The 17,553-nt window shown below is 50.1% G+C and overlaps 1 protein-coding gene across 12 annotated transcripts in view; it reads left to right on the forward strand.

Annotated features, from left to right (window-relative positions):
• LOC136933033 (NACHT, LRR and PYD domains-containing protein 12-like) overlaps positions 1–17,553 on the forward strand; it is a 561,343-nt gene that overhangs the window by 291,088 nt on the left and 252,702 nt on the right. For 8 of the 12 annotated variants that reach the window (XM_067228390.1, XM_067228387.1, XM_067228386.1 and 5 more), the window contains exon 6: positions 5,995–6,111. The exons of the other annotated variants lie outside the window; for them this stretch is intronic. In XM_067228390.1, the coding sequence (XP_067084491.1) occupies positions 5,995–6,111 (117 nt within the window). The remainder of the gene's footprint in view (positions 1–5,994; positions 6,112–17,553) is intronic. 12 annotated transcript variants of the gene reach the window in all.

Consider the following 17,553-nt stretch of genomic DNA (forward strand, 5'->3'; position numbering starts at 1 on the left):
GGAAGTGAGGTAGTGCTCAGTACAGCTGATGGTGCAGTATGATGGAGTGGAGCTTGTTGTAAGAGGAAGTGAGGTAGTGCTCAGTACAGCTGATGGTGCAGTATGATGGAGTGGAGCTTGTTGTAAGAGGAAGTGAGGTAGTGCTCAGTACAGCTGATGGTGCAGTATGATGGAGTGGAGCTTGTTGTAAGAGGAAGTGAGGTAGTGCTCAGTACAGCTGATGGTGCAGTATGATGGAGTGGAGCTTGTTGTCTCCTCTGTTGTCTTCTGTTGTCTTATGTCAGTATGAGGTAAATGACTGAGGTACTGAATACGTTTTAACTGAGTTGTTTACATCATAGTGGTGTGTTCTTAATGAGGGTATAAAGTAAGTTGTGCTTCCTCTCTTAAGGTAACAGTCTGATAGAGCTGGATTCTACACTCCACACTACATAGGACCTTGCGGTCCCTGTCTGTGCAGCTGCCATACCACACTGTAACGCAACCAGTCAGTATGCTCTCTATAGTGCATCTGTAGAAGAGATGCCATGCCAAACTTCTTCAGTCTCCTCAAGAAGAAGAGGCGTTTCCAAGGCGCTTTGACCACCTTGTCCGTGTGCGCAGACCAGGTGAGATCCTTGCTGATGTTCACCCTGAGGAACCTGAAGCAGCTGACCTTCTCCACTTTGGATTCGTTGATGTGAAGGGGTGCATGCTCCTCCTCCTGCCGCCTCCTATAGTCCACAATCATCTCCTTGGTCTTGCTGACGTTGAGAGGTTATTGTCTATAGTATATTGTATTCAGTGGGTCTATGTATAGTATATAGTGAGTCTATAGTGGGTCTGTGTAGTGTGTAGTGTATGGTGTATAGCAGGTTTATGTAATGTGTAGTGTGTAGTATATAGTGGGGTATGTATAGTGTGTAGTTTATAATGGGTCTGTGTAGTGTATAGTATATAGTGGGGCTATGCAGTGTATAGTGTATATTATATAGAAGGTCTATGTAGTGTATATTTTATAGTGGGTCTATTTAGCGTATAGTGTATAGTATATAGTGGGTCTATGTAGTGTATAGTGTATAGTATATAGTGGGTCTATGTAGTGTATAGTGTATAGTATATAGTGGGTCTGTGTAGTGTATAGTGTATAGTATATAGTGGGTCTGTGTAGTGTATAGTGTATAGTATATAGTGGGTCTATGTAGTGTATAGTGTATAGTATATAGTGGATCTATGTAGTGTATAGTGTATAGTATATAGTGGGTCTGTGTTTAGTCTTTCAGCAACAGTCTGGTAGCTTCCTCTCCTCCTCTCCTCCTCTTCATCATCCCTGGTCAGAAAGAGTTGACAGGTGAAAAGTCATTCCCAGTGTTCACATCTTCATTGCATGTACTTGGTAGTTAATGACTTCAGAAAATCACTTAAATATAGGAAACAAGCATACAGAGGTCCTCAAGACTGAATCAGATATGATTCAAGTCAACCTTTGGCACTTATTTTTTATGTTTTGGCTCCCCGCAATGTTTTTGGGGCTATCTTGTTGTTATTATCAGTGACCTATGCACTTTGTAAAGCTCTCTCTTGGAAGTCGCTTTGGATAAAAGCGTCTGCTAAATGAGTAAATGGAAATGGAAATAAGGTTAGTGTGGTGATATTACCGGGCATGATTCACAGCAGCATATTGATTCTGGAAAAGGGTTCTGTAGTCAAAACTGCAAATCTTCAACATCCATTTACATTTACATTTTAGTCATTTAGCAGACGCTCTTATCCAGAGCGACTTACAGTAAGTAAAGTCGCTCTGGATTCTAGATCCAGTCTAGATTGTTACATACCTGTGCTCCAGTCTAGATGGTTACATACCTGTGCTCCAGTCTAGATGGTCACATACCTGTGCTCCAGTCTAGATGGTCACATACCTGTACTCCAGTCTAGATGGTCACATACCTGTACTCCAGTCTAGATGGTCACATACCTGTACTCCAGTCTAGATGGTTACATACCTGTGCTCCAGTCTAGATGGTTACATACCTGTACTCCAGTCTAGATGGTCACATACCTGTACTCCAGTCTAGATGGTTAGATACTTGTACTCCAGTCTAGATGGTCACATACCTGTACTCCAGTCTAGATGGTTAGATACTTGTACTCCAGTCTAGATGGTCACATACCTGTGCTCCAGTCTAGATGGTCACATACCTGTACTCCAGTCTAGATGGTTACATACCTGTACTCCAGTCTAGATGGTTACATAGCAAGCCATGCACTCTTACAGAAGTAAGTTCCAGACGAGTTAAAACGAGACTCCAAACAGGATCAACTGGTCCAACCAGAAGTGTGTGTGGGTGATTGTATGTGGGTGTGACACATTCAAATATGTACTGTATGTTAGTGTACATTACTGTCAGACGCACACAGAACCAGATGGAGCACAGAGAGGAGGCTGATGGTGAAACCAGAGTTTTATAAAGGTCAGTAGAATGGTGTTTATTCACATGTTGGAGAGTGAAGGATTTACCGTCAGTCCAGAATAGGTTATGATTAAGTAAATTAGCACCCCTAACCCTGGTCTGATGTCTTATCCTTTCAAATACTGTTTGTATTACAGGTGTGTTTGTTTGACAGCATCGATCCTAGGCTGTACAATATAACATTGTTTCATGTCCGTTAAACATGTCTAGTGTGTCTGTAAATGTGATCATAAGCTAAAAGGTGTTAGAAACACAGCCGTTCAGTGGTTAAGGACCTCCTACCTGTGATGATTGACAGGAAGAGGATGTACTGTGTATCAGTTAACAGTGGCCAGGGAAGGAGACCGGCTATGACAGTTGACAAGGAAACTATACATGTGTAATTAAGGGTTTGAATGAACGTATCAAGTGTATATATCCTATTTAGAGTGCTTTCGTCCTCTGTAGACTGGGTAGCTAGTGCTAACAGCTTTTGGTTGTGGTTCAAAGAGATGGCTAGCCCATGACAACCCATAATGACATAAACCTTCATTCAATACACCCCCAGGTGTAAACCTGTTCCACATGTTCCTCTGTGCATTGGTGAAGGTTTCATTTGCACAGTGCAAGAGTATCCTGAGCATGAGAGAGACCCTGATCAGAGACAGGACAGAGAGAGGAGGGTTCTGGCAGGGCAGGTGATCAGAGACAGGGCAGAGAGAGGAGGGTTCTGGCAGGGCAGGTGATCAGAGACAGGACAGAGAGAGGAGGGTTCTGGCAGGGTAGGTGATCAGAAACAGGGCAGAGAGAGGAGGGTTCTGGCAGGGTAGGTGATCAGAGACAGGACAGAGACAGGACAGAGAGAAGAGGGTTCTGGCAGGGCAGGTGATCAGAGACAGGGCAGAGAGAGGTCATGGGGTCATTTATTTGTGAATCGCGTTACATTTGTGAATCACGAAATACATTTATGAATCGCGTTACATTTATTTTTGAATCATGAAATACATTTGTGAATCGTGTTACGTTTGTTTGTTTGAATTATGAAACTAATCTAACTCCATACTGTACAGCCTTGCGATATGATATTCTCATATCCTGATATAGATCCTTTCATATCCCGATAACGATACATATCACAATATGGCCCATTTTCAATCAATTCCATGAATACATAGTTGATATAAAACGACCACATGGAGAGGCTCAACATTTTAGCCAGTTTGGTTGCATATGCTCCCGAAATGTTATCTGTGCAACCTCAAAATATATTTGGGAGTGTAGCAGACTATTTGTACATAATTCTCTGGACAGGTTCAAGTGGACACTGCACCTTTAAGGGTGCAGTGAGGTCTGGGCTACGTTGTGGGTAGATAGTCTCTTTCAGCTAATGCTCACATTACCAACTTTTAGCTCCTCCTCCTGTTTCCTATTGGTTCTTTATACAGGAGTGTACCTCCTTCTGGTTCCTATTGGTCCATATAAGGAGGCGGATAAGGCATGAAATGAGAGAAGTAGGGTGAGGCACAGGTAAAAGTGAAAGTCTAAATATTTTGCACAGGACTATATGAATCTGTAAGGCAGATTCTCAGACTGAAAAGCAGACTTTAAAGTAAGTGATTTTACAATATTATTTCAGAGTATCAATGTACACATACATTAACAGACAAGGTTATATTCCAGAGTTTCTTCATTTTAGTAATTAACTAGTTTTCTAAGAGGAAGTAAAATACAATTTTGCTCAGTCTTATGGCCGACCTTCAGTACCAAGTGAAAACAAATCCAACTATGATCTAAAAAACGTTAATTGTTTCACTTAATCAACCAGCCATGCTGTTGTTGGTCATTTATCAATTTATTCTAAATACCGTAATTACAATAACATTGTTCTAATCCTGTAAACTACATAAACATAGATAATCTTACCTCCACACAGACACACGTCATAGGTTACTGATCCATCAAGGTTTTCTAAGAAGAAGTGAGGTAGTGCTCAGTACAGCTGATGGTGCAGTATGATGGAGTGGAGCTTGTTGTAAGAGGAAGTGAGGTAGTGCTCAGTACAGCTGATGGTGCAGTGTGATGGAGTGGAGCTTGTTGTAAGAGGAAGTGAGGTAGTGCTCAGTACAGCTGATGGTGCAGTATGATGGAGTGGAGCTTGTTGTAAGAGGAAGTGAGGTAGTGCTCAGTACAGCTGATGGTGCAGTATGATGGAGTGGAGCTTGTTGTAAGAGGAAGTGAGGTAGTGCTCAGTACAGCTGATGGTGCAGTATGATGGAGTGGAGCTTGTTGTAAGAGGAAGTGAGGTAGTGCTCAGTACAGCTGATGGTGCAGTGTGATGGAGTGGAGCTTGTTGTAAGAGGAAGTGAGGTAGTGCTCAGTACAGCTGATGGTGCAGTATGATGGAGTGGAGATTGTTGTAAGAGGAAGTGAGGTAGTGCTCAGTACAGCTGATGGTGCAGTGTGATGGAGTGGAGCTTGTTGTAAGAGGAAGTGAGGTAGTGCTCAGTACAGCTGATGGTGCAGTGTGATGGAGTGGAGCTTGTTGTAAGAGGAAGTGAGGTAGTGCTCAGTACAGCTGATGGTGCAGTATGATGGAGTGGAGCTTGTTGTAAGAGGAAGTGAGGTAGTGTTCAGTACAGCTGATGGTACAGTATGATGGAGTGGAGCTTGTTGTAAGAGGAAGTGAGGTAGTGCTCAGTACAGTTGATGGTGCAGTATGATGGAGTGGAGCTTGTTGTCTTCTCTTATGTCAGTATGAGATACATGACTGAGATACTGAAGATACTGTTTTCGTTACATTGGTGTGTTGTCAATGTTTATTAATGATCAGTTTTTGTTCTGTATGTGTTTTAATTGAGTTGTTTACATCATAGAGGGGTGTTATGAATCAGAGTAAAAAGTAAGTTATCCTATCCTTCTTCTCTTGAAGTAGCAGTTTAATAAGTTTGGATTCTAACTTGTTTGTTTACAGGTCTACAGGTCTGGCTTCAAAATACTTCTACTAATCAGACCCTGAAGAGGAACGTTCTGTATTTTAGAGAGTGGAGGGAGAGAACAGGGTGGTACTGCCTCTAAAATGAGTCTCTCTGGGGAGAGAGAGGAGGGGGTCCCTGCCTCTAAAATGAGTCTCTCTGGGGAACATGACATGGACACCAAAGCTAAGAGGTAAGATAAGAATCCATAACTGTTCATGACTGTTCTCCATCTCAGAGCTCAGCAGTGATATTATGACATCATCATTAGTCAGAATAAATGAGAGACTGAAGGTCTGTCTCTGTTGTGTTGAAGCCCAATCCAGCAGGAGAGACCAGCCTCACCTGTACCCAGCTGTGTGTCCATGAAGAGTGACTGGTCTATGGAGGCACCTATCGTGTTCAGTGATGGAGGAGGACCTTCTAATGAGGAAGGGTATGTACTGACCTCTGCTGGTGTTCAATGTGAAAACAAGTGATCTGCAGTATAATGAAGTCATTCGATTTTAGCAACAAATATTGTTACAAAGGATCAGTTTGGTCTACTTTAAATGATTGACTTTTGTAAAACCTTATAATGTGTTTGTTAACAGGATCAAACGGCAGAGACCAGCCTCACCTGTATCCAGCTGTGTGTCCATGAAGAGTGACAGGTCTATGGATCCACCTCCCATGTTCAGTGATGGAGGAGGACCTTCTAATGAGGAAGGGTATGTACTGACGTCTACTGGTTTTTAATGTTAAGGTGATGAATATTTGGAAGTATAATGTAATCACTAGATTCAGGATCATCATGTGACGTTTCTACTGAACGAAGGTTAGAAGTCATAGCCTGGCTGATGTTCAGACCATGTGGTAGAGGTACACAGTGACAGCCAGCTGTTGTTTAACATTATGTCATTAAGATGTGTAAGTGGTGTACTGTAAGTCTTCTTTGTAGTTATCAATGGTCTTAACCTCTAGACACCATCAGGCACATCAAGCCCTTTGACCTCCTTGTTGTGTTTGATCAGTGAGAGACAGGACCACAACCTACCAGTCCACTGTGCTGCTTTAATGTTGGACTGACATTAACAGACACACAATTACAATCGCAACACAACCACAACAAACTGGCAAAAAAACACTGCAACTTCCCCAGACAAAGTACAATTATGCATGGCTACCATTTGGTCATTCTATATCTTTGCAGAACAATAACTCAAAGCTGCTCTCTCTAATTCGGTAGAGACTGGAGGGACCTCCAGGATGAGCCTGTGAGTGTGTTAGATAGTTACAACCAGGGTCGGACTGGCCATCGGGGATACCGGGACAATCCCTGGTGGGCCCACGGGGTTGGGATGGTCCAAATACCCAACCTGCCCCCCCACTGCCATCACTAACCGGCCCACTGCCATCACTAACCTGCCCACTGCCATCACTAACCTGCCCACTGCCATCACTAACCTGCCCACTGCCATCACTAACCGGCCCACTGCCATCACCAACCTGCCCACTGCCATCACTAACCTGCCCACTGCCATCACTAACCTGCCCACTGCCATCACTAACCTGCCCACTGCCATCACTAACCTGCCCACTGCCATCACCAACCTGCCCACTGCCATCACTAACCTGCCCACTGCCATCACCAACCTGCCCACTGCCATCACTAACCGGCCCACTGCCATCACTAACCGGCCCACTGCCATCACTAACCTGCCCACTGCCATCACTAACCGGCCCACTGCCATCACTAACCGGCCCACTGCCATCACTAACCGGCCCACTGCCATCACTAACCGGCCCACTGCCATCACCAACCGGCCCACTGCCATCACTAACCTGCCCACTGCCATCACTAACCTGCCCACTGCCATCACTAACCTGCCCACTGCCATCACTAACCTGCCCACTGCCATCACTAACCGGCCCACTGCCATCACTAACCGGCCCACTGCCATCACTAACCTGCCCACTGCCATCACTAACCGGCCCACTGCCATCACTAACCGGCCCACTGCCATCACTTACCGGCCCACTGCCATCACTAACCGGCCCACTGCCATCACCAACCGGCCCACTGCCATCACTAACCTGCCCACTGCCATCACTAACCTGCCCACTGCCATCACTAACCTGCCCACTGCCATCACTAACCTGCCCACTGCCATCACTAACCTGCCCACTGCCATCACTAACCTGCCCACTGCCATCACTAACCTGCCCACTGCCATCACTAACCTGCCCACTGCCATCACTAACCTGCCCACTGCCATCACTAACCTGCCCACTGCCATCACTAACCTGCCCACTGCCATCACTAACCGGCCCACTGCCATCACTAACCTGCCCACTGCCATCACCAACCGGCCCACTGCCATCACCAACCGGCCCACTGCCATCACCAACCGGCCCACTGCCATCACCAACCTGCCCACTGCCATCACTAACCGGCCCACTGCCATCACTAACCGGCCCACTGCCATCACTAACCGGCCCACTGCCATCACTAACCTGCCCACTGCCATCACTAACCTGCCCACTGCCATCACCAACCTGCCCACTGCCATCACTAACCTGCCCACTGCCATCACTAACCTGCCCACTGCCATCACCAACCGGCCCACTGCCATCACTAACCTGCCCCCCCACTGCCATCACTAACCGGCCCACTGCCATCACCAACCGGCCCACTGCCATCACCAACCGGCCCACTGCCATCACTAACCTGCCCCCCCACTGCCATCACTAACCGGCCCACTGCCATCACCAACCGGCCCACTGCCATCACCAACCGGCCCACTGCCATCACTAACCTGCCCACTGCCATCACTAACCTGCCCACTGCCATCACTAACCTGCCCACTGCCATCACCAACCTGCCCACTGCCATCACTAACCTGCCCACTGCCATCACTAACCTGCCCACTGCCATCACCAACCTGCCCACTGCCATCACCAACCTGCCCACTGCCATCACTAACCTGCCCACTGCCATCACTAACCTGCCCACTGCCATCACTAACCTGCCCACTGCCATCACTAACCGGCCCACTGCCATCACTAACCTGCCCACTGCCATCACCAACCTGCCCACTGCCATCACTAACCTGCCCACTGCCATCACTAACCTGCCCACTGCCATCACCAACCTGCCCACTGCCATCACCAACCTGCCCACTGCCATCACTAACCTGCCCACTGCCATCACTAACCTGCCCACTGCCATCACTAACCGGCCCACTGCCATCACTAACCTGCCCACTGCCATCACTAACCTGCCCACTGCCATCACTAACCTGCCCACTGCCATCACCAACCTGCCCACTGCCATCACTAACCTGCCCACTGCCATCACTAACCTGCCCACTGCCATCACCAACCTGCCCACTGCCATCACCAACCTGCCCACTGCCATCACTAACCTGCCCACTGCCATCACTAACCTGCCCACTGCCATCACTAACCTGCCCACTGCCATCACTAACCGGCCCACTGCCATCACTAACCTGCCCACTGCCATCACTAACCTGCCCACTGCCATCACTAACCTGCCCACTGCCATCACCAACCTGCCCACTGCCATCACTAACCTGCCCACTGCCATCACTAACCTGCCCACTGCCATCACTAACCTGCCCACTGCCATCACCAACCTGCCCACTGCCATCACTAACCTGCCCACTGCCATCACTAACCTGCCCACTGCCATCACTAACCTGCCCACTGCCATCACCAACCTGCCCACTGCCATCACTAACCTGCCCACTGCCATCACTAACCTGCCCACTGCCATCACCAACCTGCCCACTGCCATCACTAACCTGCCCACTGCCATCACCAACCTGCCCACTGCCATCACTAACCTGCCCACTGCCATCACTAACCTGCCCACTGCCATCACCAACCTGCCCACTGCCATCACTAACCTGCCCACTGCCATCACTAACCTGCCCACTGCCATCACCAACCTGCCCACTGCCATCACTAACCTGCCCACTGCCATCACTAACCGGCCCACTGCCATCACTAACCTGCCCACTGCCATCACTAACCTGCCCACTGCCATCACTAACCGGCCCACTGCCATCACTAACCTGCCCACTGCCATCACTAACCGGCCCACTGCCATCACTAACCTGCCCACTGCCATCACTAACCGGCCCACTGCCATCACCAACCGGCCCACTGCCATCACTAACCGGCCCACTGCCATCACTAACCGGCCCACTGCCATCACCAACCGGCCCACTGCCATCACCAACCGGCCCACTGCCATCACCAACCGGCCCACTGCCATCACCAACCTGCCCACTGCCATCACTAACCGGCCCACTGCCATCACTAACCGGCCCACTGCCATCACCAACCTGCCCACTGCCATCACTAACCTGCCCACTGCCATCACCAACCTGCCCACTGCCATCACTAACCGGCCCACTGCCATCACTAACCGGCCCACTGCCATCACTAACCGGCCCACTGCCATCACTAACCTGCCCACTGCCATCACTAACCTGCCCACTGCCATCACCAACCTGCCCACTGCCATCACTAACCTGCCCACTGCCATCACTAACCGGCCCACTGCCATCACTAACCGGCCACTGCCATCACCAACCTGCCCACTGCCATCACTAACCGGCCCACTGCCATCACCAACCGGCCCACTGCCATCACTAACCGGCCCACTGCCATCACCAACCGGCCCACTGCCATCACCAACCGGCCCACTGCCATCACCAACCGGCCCACTGCCATCACCAACCTGCCCACTGCCATCACTAACCGGCCCACTGCCATCACTAACCGGCCCACTGCCATCACTAACCGGCCCACTGCCATCACTAACCGGCCCACTGCCATCACTAACCGGCCCACTGCCATCACCAACCGGCCCACTGCCATCACTAACCGGCCCACTGCCATCACTAACCGGCCCACTGCCATCACCAACCGGCCCACTGCCATCACCAACCGGCCCACTGCCATCACCAACCGGCCCACTGCCATCACCAACCTGCCCACTGCCATCACTAACCGGCCCACTGCCATCACTAACCGGCCCACTGCCATCACCAACCTGCCCACTGCCATCACTAACCTGCCCACTGCCATCACCAACCTGCCCACTGCCATCACTAACCGGCCCACTGCCATCACTAACCGGCCCACTGCCATCACTAACCGGCCCACTGCCATCACTAACCTGCCCACTGCCATCACTAACCGGCCCACTGCCATCACTAACCGGCCCACTGCCATCACTAACCGGCCCACTGCCATCACTAACCGGCCCACTGCCATCACTAACCTGCCCACTGCCATCACCAACCGGCCCACTGCCATCACTAACCTGCCCACTGCCATCACTAACCTGCCCACTGCCATCACTAACCGGCCCACTGCCATCACTAACCGGCCCACTGCCATCACTAACCGGCCCACTGCCATCACTAACCGGCCCACTGCCATCACTAACCTGCCCACTGCCATCACCAACCGGCCCACTGCCATCACTAACCTGCCCACTGCCATCACTAACCTGCCCACTGCCATCACTAACCGGCCCACTGCCATCACTAACCGGCCCACTGCCATCACTAACCTGCCCACTGCCATCACTAACCGGCCCACTGCCATCACTAACCGGCCCACTGCCATCACCAACCGGCCCACTGCCATCACTAACCTGCCCACTGCCATCACTAACCGGCCCACTGCCATCACTAACCGGCCCACTGCCATCACTAACCGGCCCACTGCCATCACCAACCGGCCCACTGCCATCACTAACCGGCCCACTGCCATCACTAACCTGCCCACTGCCATCACTAACCGGCCCACTGCCATCACTAACCGGCCCACTGCCATCACTAACCTGCCCACTGCCATCACTAACCGGCCCACTGCCATCACTAACCGGCCCACTGCCATCACTAACCGGCATTCATTCATGAATAAACAACCCCTTTGAAGATTATTCTACGACGTTACACAGCAGTAGAAGATGTAATCGCGATTCAAACAGTACCATCTGCTAACTGAAAATATGCCCCCAAAACGTAAATAAGCTTGACATTTATTTAGTGGAAAATCGCTCATTCATAAAAAGCTCACTGGTAGCGATCATTGTCAGTAACAACGCAAAATGCGATATAGCCCTGTGTGGAGAAGCTGCCCCAGTAAATTGTACTACTACGGTACAGTACTAGACTACTGCTGTGTTCGTCTTGGTAGCGATTGCGTTGGTTGAATTGGATTTAACGTTCCGTTGTACGGGGAACGTTAAATAAGGGGAGTGCCGAACATGTTCTGTCGCCGTTTGACTTCCTAAACAGCTGTGTACTGTAGATGTTTTTGTAGTGTGTCTCGCGTAAGCTACAGCGTTGCAGTGAGCTACACTGGTTTGAAACCACAGGTAATGGTAATTTCACCAACAAATCGTTTTCTAATGTCAGAATAAATCCTACAACGAAAATGTATATGTGAGGAATGTTTATTTTAAGGATTGAAAACAGATAACGCTACATCATAGACCACTGTAGTATGTGTTGCCCGGGAAACACAGGCTAATGTCATGATGCTAATACTTCAGTGAAATAGTAGACTACTGTTTCCGAAAGTAGATGTACTTCCTTAATAATATCAGCTTATATTGTACATTACACATCACAATTGTGTGTCATATCACAAAGTAAAATGAGTAAATAGTTATCACCCTGGCCTCTTTTCTTGTGGCGTTTCTGCAGCTGCCTTGCAGTAAAGCTATAGTTAGCCTAGCTATCCCCCAAGTTAACAGATGTGAAAGGAATGTTCTGGCAAAGGTAGTCACGCGTGTTTTCGTGACGTTAGTGACGCAGTGACGTTAGTAACGTCAGTGACTGTGGCTAGCAATTTAGCCACCGTTAGCTTCACTTTTCGCCACAAAAACTTACCTTAAGCCCAAACCATGCAACGGAACGTAAATTCCAATAGAAGCAACTCAATCGCTACCAAGACGAAACTTTTGACACCTACGTTGTCTATGTAGGCCAAATATTGACTGAGTTTTAGGGGGGCAAAAAAAAAAAAAAATAATAATAATAATAATATATATGTGAGAGAACAAAGGTTGTGCTCTCGCCGAAGGCTTGAGCACACCCAATGATGTAATTTCTTTGGAATCATCCAAAATAATGAGTCCAAGTAGGCCAATGACTGGTTGATACGTGCGATGCATTGAGTGGGGAATGTGCCGTGTACTGAGTGGGCCGCGCGCCGTGTACTAAGTGGGCCGCGCGCCGTGTACTGAGTGAGTGGGCCGCACGCTGTGTACTGAGTGAGTGGGCCGCGCGCCGTGTACTAAGTGGGCCGCGCGCCGTGTACTGAGTGGGCCGCGCGCCGTGTACTGAGTGAGTGGGCCGCGCGCCGTGTACTGAGTGGGCTGCGCGCCGTGTACTGAGTGAGTGGGCCGCACGCCGTGTACTGACTGAGTGGGCCGCACGCCGTGTACTGAGTGAGTGGGCCGCGCGCCCTGTACTGAGTGAGTGGGCCGCGCGCCGTGTACTGAGTGAGTGGGCCGCACGCCCTGTACTGAGTGAGTGGGCCGCGCGCCGTGTACTGAGTGAGTGGGCCGTACGCCGTGTACTGAGTGGGCCACGCGCCGTGTACTGAGTGAGTGGGCCGCGCGCCGTGTACTGAGTGAGTGGGCCGCGCGCCGTTTACTGAGTGGGCCGCGCGCCGTGTACTGAGTGGGCCGCGCGCCGTGTACTGAGTGAGTGGGCCGCGCGCCGTTTACTGAGTGTACTGACTGAGTGGGCCGCGCGCCGTGTACTGAGTGAGTGGGCCGCGCGCCGTGTACTGAGTGAGTGGGCCACGCGCCGTGTACTGAGTGAGTGGGCCGCGCGCCGTTTACTGAGTGTACTGACTGAGTGGGCCGCGCGCCGTGTACTGAGTGAGTGGGCCGCGCGCCGTGTACTGAGTGAGTGGGCCGCGCGCCGTGTACTGAGTGAGTGGGCCGCGCGCCGTGTACTGAGTGAGTGGGCCGCACGCCGTGTACTGAGTGGGCCACGCGCCGTGTACTGAGTGAGTGGGCCGCGCGCCGTGTACTGAGTGAGTGGGCCGCGCGCCGTTTACTGAGTGGGCCGCGCGCCGTGTACTGAGTGGGCCGCGCGCCGTGTACTGAGTGAGTGGGCCGCGCGCCGTTTACTGAGTGTACTGACTGAGTGGGCCGCGCGCCGTGTACTGAGTGAGTGGGCCGCGCGCCGTGTACTGAGTGAGTGGGCCACGCGCCGTGTACTGAGTGAGTGGGCCGCGCGCCGTTTACTGAGTGTACTGACTGAGTGGGCCGCGCGCCGTGTACTGAGTGAGTGGGCCGCGCGCCGTGTACTGAGTGAGTGGGCCGCGCGCCGTGTACTGAGTGAGTGGGCCGCGCGCCGTGTACTGAGTGAGTGGGCCGCGCGCCGTGTACTGAGTGAGTGGGCCGCGCGCCCTGTACTGAGTGAGTGGGCCGCGCGCCGTGTACTGAGTGGGCCGCGCGCCGTGTACTGAGTGGGCCGCGCGCCGTGTACTGAGTGTACTGACTGAGTGGGCCGCACGCCGTGTACTGAGTGAGTGGGCCGCACGCCGTGTACTGAGTGAGTGGGCCGCGCGCCCTGTACTGAGTGAGTGGGCCGCGCGCCGTGTACTGAGTGAGTGGGCCGCACGCCGTGTACTGAGTGAGTGGGCCGCGCGCCCTGTACTGAGTGAGTGGGCCGCACGCCGTGTACTGAGTGGGCCACGCGCCGTGTACTGAGTGAGTGGGCCGCGCGCCGTGTACTGAGTGGGCCGCGCGCCGTGTACTGAGTGAGTGGGCCGCGCGCCGTGTACTGAGTGGGCCGCGCGCCGTGTACTGAGTGGGCCGCGCGCCGTGTACTGAGTGAGTGGGCCGCGCGCCGTGTACTGAGTGAGTGGGCCGCGCGCCGTTTACTGAGTGGGCCGCGCGCCGTGTACTGAGTGAGTGGGCCGCACGCCGTTTACTGAGTGTACTGACTGAGTGGGCCGCGCGCCGTGTACTAAGTGGGCCGCGCGCCGTGTACTGAGTGGGCCGCGCGCCGTGTACTGAGTGGGCAGCGCGCCGTGTACTGAGTGGGCAGCGCGCCGTGTACTGAGTGAGTGGGCCGCGCGCCGTGTACTGAGTGAGTGGGCCGGTTTTCCAGTAACTCCCGGGCCACTTTTTTCCCCCAGTCCGCCCCTGGTTACAACCTCTCAATTTTAAAATACTTACAGTATAATGTCAATACAGAGTTTTTGTATAATAGCTTAACATAAAATAAAAGATAGATCAGTGACTGTTTGACAAACATAAACTCCCCCTCCCTACACACACACACACACACACACATAAACATACACAGGTCCTCCTAGTCATAACCTCCATGCACCCACACACACACACAGACAGCATGAGAGTCAAAGCCCTGCAGGTACCAGGCCTGGTATGAGCACAGACCGGGTGGGGCTCAGCCCACTTAGACTGCTTGAGACCAGAAGGTCTTAAACTCCTGGGTGGAGGAGTGCTGCAGTGTCTAAAGCTGGCTGCTAGCAAACATACAGCCCTGTGTGAGGTGGACCCTGATGTCATTCTTCAGTGTCTGGTTGAAGCTAGAATCAGACATGGGTGTAGGTTTAGGGGGGGATGCTAGGTAGGCTACTAGTCCCCACCAATATTTTAAGATGACAAAAGTGTAGCAAACTCCTTTGTGCTGCTATTTGGATCGATTCCGACGGCCAGGAGGCGGCAGTACAAGAAATGCCGTCATTTGATTGGCTGAAAACCCAAAGGGGGGAGGGTTATCTGACATGCTACACGCACGGGAGTGTCAAAGCAAGCACAGGCTGCTTTGCTTTGTGTTTGCACAAGACAAGTGAACGGGTGTGTCGACGACAACGGTAACTTACCAGGGCTGTCTGCCAATACATTCCCCATAAAAGGCCAGAGTAAAACATTTTAATATTCCCTTTGCCCTTCAGCATGTACATGTTTGCCCCTTTTTGTGCATTGTAGATTAGCTATGCCACCCAAGAAGAAGAAAGGGGACTTTTTCAGAAAGCAGTGTAAGTCAGGCAAAATAACTAGCCACACAAACAAACTAGCAGTGGTAGTGACCTGGGTCATTGAATGTTAATCAGCCTACCTTAAGTTAGAATCTTGCAGTCACAATAAACAGTGGATCTGAGACATTTTTCGTTTCTATATTCTGCTTATGTAGTGTATTTGTGAGTGTCGCCACACAATGCAGATAAATAAAAGGGAGACCACCGGATTCAGTTTAACCCTTGTGTTGCCTTCTGGTCATTGTGAACCTTCGGGTCATTGTGACTCATTGTCGTGTTGCGACAACTTTACCTAATACAAAAATAAAGTGAAGCATTTTCTTTTACTAGAACTAGAACTATAAACTATAAACGTACTATAAACACTATTGTCTAAACTAAACGCTTCTCAGTCAAAGTTCACTTCTCAGCCTTGAGGGGGTGGTGGGGATGGATGTCCCACCAAATCTGAGACCAAACCTACGCCCTTGGAATCAGTCGTAATCAAATGGTATATGTCTCTCCATACATATTTATTAACGAACAAACAATTGAACACAGAAACAACCATCTTTAACAACAAACATTAGACAATACACATAACAATCTGCAGATCATCTCAGACACGGAGAGGGTCTCAAGGCACTTCACCCTACTTGCCTTGGGGGGAATGTCCCTGTAGGCTATTACATGTAAAGCACCTGTCTCCTGCATTTCATTCATCAGACAATAACACAAAACCGTGCATCTAAAAGCACCAAAATACCTCAACGGATTCTGATGCCCAACACATCTTTAGCTGCAACATTTAAATTTGTCAAACGTATTTAATTTGTCAAATGTATGGTTTAAGGAAATTATTGATTACTCAGACAGCTAGTGTCCAACAGGAAACCCCCTAATGGAAAGGAACAAATCAGTGCCATCTAGTGGTATAGACGATAGTTTACTCTGTATCACTCTTAAACAGAGTGTCTGTGTGTATGCATGAATGGAGACAGTCCAGTATTTTGGTCTAAGATATTTAGCCCATGTGGTTCATGTGTTTAAGTAATGTCATCTGTTGTCCGCAGGGATCAACAGAAGTCAGACCAGAGTCACCATGACGACTTGTCTTCTATATTCACAGTGAGTTTTGTGTTCATTTCAAGTACAAACAAGACATAATCATTTTAATCCGATTGTACTACTGTGTACAGAGTTCCTGGTTCCTCTGATATCTTCCCTCCCTGTTTCAGGTGCTTGAGGAGACTGTCATCAGGTTTGTGAAGGAAGAGCTGAAGAGGGTGAAGAGGATTCTGAGTCCAGATTTCCCAGAAGGCTTAGAGAGTCAGAGGGAGGGCCAGGAAGTGGTGGACCCTGAATATCAGAAGCAGGAGAGCAGTGCCAGAAAGGGAGCTCTGAAGATCACACTGCATGTCCTGAGAAACATGAACCAGAAGGAGCTGGCTGACACTCTGGAGAAAAGTAAGAGACTCCATATTTAGTCTTAGTTGACCGACTGATGGTTTCTGATGAAGACACAGGTTAAGAGAATCAGAGTAACTTTCAACTGGCAAAGTGCAATGATGGAAAATAAATGTTCATGTATAAGCCATCAATGTCTGCCATATTTAGAATAGGAAAAACTATTCTGAACTGTTAAGTAACTTTCTCTTGCAAACTAAAGCCCTGTTAAGAATCACATCTGTGTTTGGTCATTCAGGAGAGCTTTCTCATCATAGACTCTCACGTCAACTCAAATCTAAACTAAAGAAGAAGTTTCAGACTGTGTTTGAGGGCATAGCTGAACAAGGAAATCCAACTCTTCTCAATAAGATCTACACAGATGTCTACATCACAGAGGGTAAGAGTGGAGGGATCAGTAAAGAACATGAGGTGAGACAGATTGAGACAGCATCGAGGAAATCAGCAAGACCAGAGACAGCCATCACATGCAACAACATCTTTGAACCCTCAGCTGGACGAGACACACCTATCAGAATTGTTCTGACAACAGGAGTTGCTGGCATCGGAAAAACTGTCTCTGTGCAGAAGTTCATCACAGACTGGGCTGAGGGACTAGCCAATCAGGAAATCCAGTTCATCTTTCCTCTGCCGTTTCGAGAGCTGAA

The sequence above is a fragment of the Osmerus mordax genome, chromosome 24 (genome assembly GCF_038355195.1).
Source record: "Osmerus mordax isolate fOsmMor3 chromosome 24, fOsmMor3.pri, whole genome shotgun sequence".
Classification (NCBI taxonomy): Eukaryota; Metazoa; Chordata; class Actinopteri; order Osmeriformes; family Osmeridae; genus Osmerus; species Osmerus mordax.